General features: G+C 36.0%; 1 protein-coding gene across 1 annotated transcript; it reads right to left on the bottom strand.

Annotated features, from left to right (window-relative positions):
* Positions 1 to 1,361, bottom strand: LOC148722992 (lactadherin-like). The gene is made up of 2 exons (XM_088734294.1): positions 632 to 1,361; positions 1 to 344 (listed from the first exon to the last, which is right to left on the bottom strand). Exons 1-2 carry the CDS (start codon positions 788 to 790, stop codon positions 282 to 284), a joined length of 222 nt encoding a protein of 73 aa, XP_088590420.1. The 5' UTR covers positions 791 to 1,361; the 3' UTR covers positions 1 to 281.
* Between the last annotated feature and the right edge of the window lie 5,899 nt (positions 1,362 to 7,260).

Here is a 7,260-nt window from a genome sequence, read left to right as displayed (position 1 = left end):
AATGCTTAAAAAGAAGAGAAAAATGAAAGAAAAACTGAATACATTGTTACTTCAAAGAGCAGCACTTGTTTACATAAGTGCACCATTTGTAGTTAAGCATAGCGTATAGATATAATCGAGGCTTTCCCATATTGCAAGATCTTCTGGGGCCACGGATAGATACTAGTGTACTTTACTTGGAAAGTCTTCGATTATCACTTACCTGCTGTCAAATTACACCCATAAAGCTCAATTTTTAGAGCACAACTGTTGGAGCAGATTGTTGGATTCAATCTTATGTGCTAAGCTACGAGTGAAGTATTGAAAAGAACTCTTTTTGTATCACCTATGTTGCTTTGAAACACCTGAAACAAAAATAATTCAAAGAATGAAACCCATTTTGAACCGTAAACTTACTCTTCACAAAGTATATGCAGTTACTGAGCCGCACCCTACACCTAAATACTCATATACGTGTTCGCCAAATAAATATTATCCTCTCTTAAACAACACCGCCCTCTCCAACCCCCACCCCACCCCCACCCCCTTCTCCCCTCCACCCCACAGCCCATTGAAAATAGCATAAATGAAATAACTAGGGGTGCACCAGACATATGTTCAGTTATAAGGGAATTATATATTCAACTAGTACCTTACGATTCCATTGCTCCAGATGGTTGATCCACTTGTTTCCATCATCACTGTAACTCACATAATAGCGATTAACAAAAGAGCCAGAAACGCCTTGAGTAGCAATCGCAGTGATATTTCTTGAATGCTGTAAATTCACTTGTGTCCATGGAGCTGTCATTTTTATCAGGAGCCTAAGGTTCGCTTTTGCTTAGCCGTGCATGACGAGGAAATGAATCAGAATTATGTGCTGATGACGCTATGATATCTTTGTTTGGAATAGTACCAATTAAAGGTGAAGAACAACCTATAAAAGCAGTCATGTAAATTACAGTCGCCCTAGCCTCTACAATAGATTGTGAAATTATTTGCACTCACGTACCAGCAGCTCACCCACATAAATAGACCTAAGGTAGTGGTTGAAAAGCAATTAATGCAAACCTAACGTAAGGAAAGCCATGAAATGGTCGGAGTGGATCCCCGCTTGAAAAATATATGGCCAGTGACAGTGCAAGTACGATCGCCTTCAGTCTATACACGCATTGTTTTTTCTTTTTTTACGACGAAGACATGATTTGATATTTATGTTCCTAGTCTTATTCGAGATTGGAAATTCAAAGTACGATTATGTAGTATTGGAACAATCTGCTTACCATTGGCAACTTGCTCTTCAGTAATATTAATAACACTAAAAGTGATAGGATATATGGTGCATATAGCAGTCATCATGATACTTAGTAGATTCCAACTTGACGCTGGTATGGTCAACACTGTTCGCTGTTGTTGAAATCGAAATTTTAGAAGGTGTTTCGGGAACAGAGCTGACACCAGGAAGTTTTTATTTTTTTGTGACGACTTCCTAGAATTTTTTTTGTGAACTACGTGCTTCAGTTTGCTAAAACAGAAGCTGCAACACATACACAACAACAACAAGAAAAAAAAAAACCCGAAAAACCAGATTCATCCCGCTGGTTATGTCGTTATAGCAAGTTTCGATATCATCGCCATCGTCCAATGGAAAGTCTTCTCCGAATATAAGTCAGTCACCATAACTGTAACGTACGTCACCACAATTTGATGAAATATTTCCCAAGCTGAAAAACTTCTTAATTTGGGCATAGCAGGTCTGGAATCGAGTTGATTGCACGATTACAGAGATGCGTATCAAAATAGATTAGGCTATAATGTTAAAATTATTCAAGAGTGTGCGACACTATGGTAAATTATGATTGAATACTCCCAAAACTTTATTTGGCAGTTTCCATTTTAATGATCATATTTTTTTCACGTCCTATGATGCTAAATAATCATAAGTTACCCAGCCTCTTTATAAACGAAAGTCCTTGTAGATTTATCTCCAGTTTCTCAACGAATTAACCTGACTTACACACGCACGATTAGATGAGGTGCTATTAACAGTAATATCAATCAAAGCGAATCCAGTAAATGACTTAGGGAACCGATGAAAGGGTGAATAACGGCTGTGCTGTTTCATTTACGTTTCATATATAGTTTCTTTCTTGTTTATTACAGCCTTTTAAACGTATTCAAGAGGATGACGATGGTTTAAACGAACACAAAATTAAAAAGAAAGCTTCTTCCGGCCAAATTAGCCCATAGGGGCAAACATTTCTTACTTTGTATTTTTACTGTCTTATTCTTATCCAGTGGAGACCTTTTCTTTAAATGTTATGATATAAAATGCAAAGTCCTGGACACCATGAAGGCAAAATGTCAGTGTAAATGATCAGTGAGGTACTCCTATCCGGACTTTGAAACTATTCCGAGAGCAAACTCTCATTACCATGACCTTTGATTCCTTTGTTTCATGCTAAAATTTTCATTGGAAAAATGGATAAAAAAAAGAAGAAAAACAGTGTGCCCCTTAAAATTAGAATAACTTATTTCAACATGATAACAACAGAAGCAGCCGATTGAAGCCGGTTTTTAGTTTGTTTTGTGTTGTCAATGTCGTTGTTTTTGTTTTGAAAAAATAAAGCGCATAATACCTAAAAATAAATCCAGGTAGTATTAGCACTTTGAAAAAAAAAACAATAATAACAAAACAAAACAAACACACAAACGAAAAACAAAAAAAAAGGAAAAAGAAAAAACGTCTGTCAGCTCTGTTCCTTAAACACCTTATAAAATTTCGATATCGATCTTACTGACCATTTTCGACCGCATCGGCAGTGAACTAGAATCTACGGGAGATTATGAGGACCGCAGATTGCACTTTTTTGCTGTTTGCCTTTGGTGTTACTATTACCACTGGAGACCAAGTTACAAATGGTAGGCACATTTTTCCCTAAGTATTTTATCAAACTTTGAGTTTATCGTTGTTAATTATAAACTGAAGGCCAGCGAACATGTACAGTGTAAATAAATTTTTCTCGCGGGAATTCCGCTCCGACTGTTTCAGTGCTTTCCTTTATAAGGTTCGTACACATTTGGCAAGAAAAAAATGTCTCACATTCTTGATACTTGTACATGTAAAACCAGCGTAGAGTAAATTAGGCAATGATGTTAAAATTTATTAAGAGCGAGAGAGATCATGGTTAATCATATGATCGAGTTCTTCAAAAATTTAATTTGGCATTTTTCCATATTTATGATCATGAAATGCAAACGCTCCATGATACCAAACAACCAACCCTCTTTGTAAATTAAATTTTTAATGGATTTCTTTTAATTGAAGTTTGTAGCTAGTTTTCTCGACGTATATAAACAGACTTAAAGTGCTCTATTTAGTAACAGCAATCAAAGCAAATTCAATAAGCATCTGCAAGGGAAACAATAAACGGGCGTGTAATTATAAAGCCTGTACTGTTTTATTTACGTTTGATATAGCTCCATCCTTGGTTATTACAGCTTAAACTTATTCAAGATCACATCGACTTAAATGGATACGAAACTTAAAAAAAAAAAGAAGCTGCTTAGAGAACTTCTTTGATTATCATGACGTATCTATCGTCGCTGTATACCGTTTTTTTATTGAAGGCCAATATCAATCACAGCGAGGGAACAAATAAACGGGTAAGGAATGCCTGCGCTGTTTCATTTACGTTTTCAATAGCTCCATTCTTCGTTGTTACAGCTTAAACGTGTGTAAGATCACAATCACATTTATTTGACTTAACCGGATACGAAACTTAAAAATAGAGGCATGGCCGGACTCACGAACAGGAACAGGCGAGGTTGTGAAAAATTTAAAACGTATAAAGCCAAGCCTCTACGGTCATCGGCCCCCGTAACTTTGGCTTAAAAATACAGACGTTTAGCTATACTTATAAAACTCCCAGAAGAAGCCTACGACAGTTAGAAGAAACGCGTCAGAAAATAAAAACAGTTTTACAACTGCTGTTCGCAGAAGTGCTGCTCACTAGTCTATATTCAAAAAGTTATCTAAAAAATAGTTTAAACAATTGTCCACAAATTCTTATTTCCAGCGCGTACTCCCTCTTTTTGGAGTTTGTTAATAGATTACACTTTTGTACAAGGCACATGCAATTTTAGATTTTGTCGTTGATTTACAGGTGGCTTGTTATGTTCACAAATTAAGAAGAATTATCGTGCTTTGAAACAATGTTAAGTTTTTTGTAGTTTCATTGCTGTTTTGCAAGAATGTGTGACATTTATAACGTAGAAAAAATTTTGCTATGAAATGTTTATTTTGGGTAGTACATATACATTTGAGGAAGACTGAAACATTACAAACAGATATTGCTTATCATGGAATGGAAATCACCTTTAATAGTAGATCAATACTATCAGTTAACCATCATTTTTATTTATTTACTTATGTTGATTTATCAATAAAAATACCTGATCTTTCGCATGTAGTTGGAATTGGTTGGCCTGTTGTTTTTGTGAGCACTTATTATACACAACATGCACTGCTCGGAATTAGAAAAACATCCAGGTTGTCCATACTGGTAAATACTGGACAACCCAGACTTCGGTTGTCCTGATAAGGACTTGGTTGTCCAGGGCCGTACAGATTTCAAAACAAAATACAACAACAACAAAAACAATATATAGAAGCCCCTCTTAAAGATGAATTCAAAAGGATTTGATGTATACTGAATGATTGATGTAAACTACGGAACGTGAATACGAAATAGTTTCCACACGCGGTAGAGTTCTATAACTTTAATTTACTAAAAACACTTATTGCGTAAACACACTTCTTAGTTCGCAGATCGGTTGAAACTTTAAAATATAAACCCACAAAATCTCTCCCTCGTAACCGCCATGTTTTCCTTGAAGGATTTAGAGGCCCGGGTACAAAGCTTTAGTGTTTTGTGCATCCCTACCTAGGGTACACATATCCCTCATGATATGTGTGCGGGGATACACATATCACGGGGGTACACATGTCACCTCGACACCGGGTTACCTAGCCTCTCCTCAACTGAAAATACTCGTGGATTTCTCTTAATGGAGATTTTCTGTCAGTTTTCTCGACAAATGCAACCTGACTTCTACACTTCTACACGCGTTCTTGGATAAATTGTAATATAAACCGAAGCGAATTCAGTAAATGGCTGAGAGAACCAATAAGCAGGCGAGCAACGCCTGTGCTATTACACTGATTACACTGACGTTTCATATCTAGTTTTACTCTTGGTTATTCAGCCTAAGCGTAATCATAATCATTTTGATTTAAGCGGATACCAAACTTAAAAAAAAAAAACAAAAAAAAAAAAAACAACTGAAGGTCAAAGTCAACAATGGTAGGCACATTCTCCCTTAAGTATCTAGTCTTACTTTGAATTGATCGTAATCTGCTGTAAAACATAAACTGAAGACCATCAAACATGCACATTGTAAGTGTGTTTTTCCTGTGGGAATTCCGCCCTAACTGTTTCAATGCTTTCCTTTGAAAGTTGGCTAGGTTTGTATACATTTCGTAAGAAAAAGCGCACAAGGCTAACAAATCGTTTTGGTAAAAGGTTTTATAAGAATACGAGTCTACAATTCAGCTACGAGGAACCTACAGAAAAAGTTTTTACATTCTCGCTACTTATTAAACCAGAACGGGGTATATTAGGCGATAATATTAAAATTATTTAATAGCGTGAGACACCATGGTAAATGATATGATTGAGTTCTTCAAAAAAGTTAATTCGGCATTTTTGATATTTATAATGATGAAATGTAAATGTCTCATGATTCCAAACAACCATAAATAACGGAGTTGCCCACCTTCTTTAAAATGTATTTTTCTAACGTGAATCCGCTTCTTCTGTATCAGTGCTTTATTTCGAAAGGTTTGATGTAAGAAACAGTAAACAGGGCGATGGATAGGTTGAGGAGAATTTTTTATTAAAGTTTATAACTTAAATAATCTAAAAATCAGCTATAAGAAACCTGCAGGAAAATGTTTTGTTCTCTCTCTACTTTTAAAACAGGTCAGCGACATAAAAATTGTCATTCAATGAGTGAATAACTTTTAATGATTTTATAGTTCACCCCATTCTTCTTTGTATGTTTGCTACTGTCTTGACAGAGGTATTTCTTCATTTTAGTACGACTTACTCCGGCGTTTTGTTTTTGTTTTTGTTTTGTTTTGTTTTTTTTAATTTATTTTGTAGCAGCTATTTGAGTTCAAAGTCTGAAGTCATTCATTTCATGAATATAAAAGTGTGCTTTAGAGTAAATAGTGACTAAAAGTAGAGGAAGAATTGATCGACGATCAGGGTTAGCCAATCAGGTTATCCAAAAGTAAAGCCAATTTAATGCAAATAGAACTGTATTAGAGAGTAGAGATTCAAGGGAATTGAAAAAGGACTGGTCGAGAGTGCTTAGTGCTTGTCGCTAAACATAGTGCGTTCTTAGGAGAGTTTCCCCCGCTACTACAACTCAACCCCATTATGCGGAAACTAAGTACAAGGTCATTGCTATCTCATTAACCGTTGGCGTAAAAGGGAAGGGAAAATAGATGCCACCACTCAGGTACTGTTTGATTTACGGAATGATCCCATTCTGGTTATTCACACTTTTATTCAAACAAAAGCTTTTGCAACATGGTGGGTGCAAAAGTTTTCGTGGGTTTCAGAGGATTTGTTCAAATTTATTTCTCTGTAGCCATATTTTATGGGTAAAGGGCTTATAAATGTAAAATTGAATATGAATAGAATGTTGTTCATGTTGTCGTTGTTGTTTTTTTTTTTTATTCCTTAATCGCTCGGCTTCTCATAGGAGAGAAAATATGCTCCATTTATTTCTTTGGCAAGTATACCCAGCACCTTAATTGGAAGAAAGCAAACAACAAGTGTGAGGAACGAGATAATAGTTCCCTTGTCACCATGGAAACCGACGAAGAATGGAACTTCGTCAAGAAGTTGACCAAGAAAGACGCACAACCAAATAGACGTTGGTTTATTGGCTTGGAAAGAGTTAACAGATCTTATACTTGGCGCTGGTTGACTGAGAAAATAGCGTGGGTTAACGGAACGTCTCTTAGAAACTGGCGTTGGAATGGAGGAGAACCCAACCATCATAAAACAGAAGATTGCGGAGAGATGCTGAGGGATGGAAATTATAATAACATAGAGTGTGAAGCGGAAAAAAACGATGACAATAGAGGATATATATGTGAAAAGCAAGTCAGTAAGTTATAATCACGCCAATCTATGTTTATCAGAG

Source organism: Stylophora pistillata, chromosome 9, assembly GCF_964205215.1.
Source record: "Stylophora pistillata chromosome 9, jaStyPist1.2, whole genome shotgun sequence".
In the NCBI taxonomy this organism is placed as follows: Eukaryota; Metazoa; Cnidaria; class Anthozoa; order Scleractinia; family Pocilloporidae; genus Stylophora; species Stylophora pistillata.
This window is presented reverse-complemented; position numbering and strand designations above follow the sequence as displayed.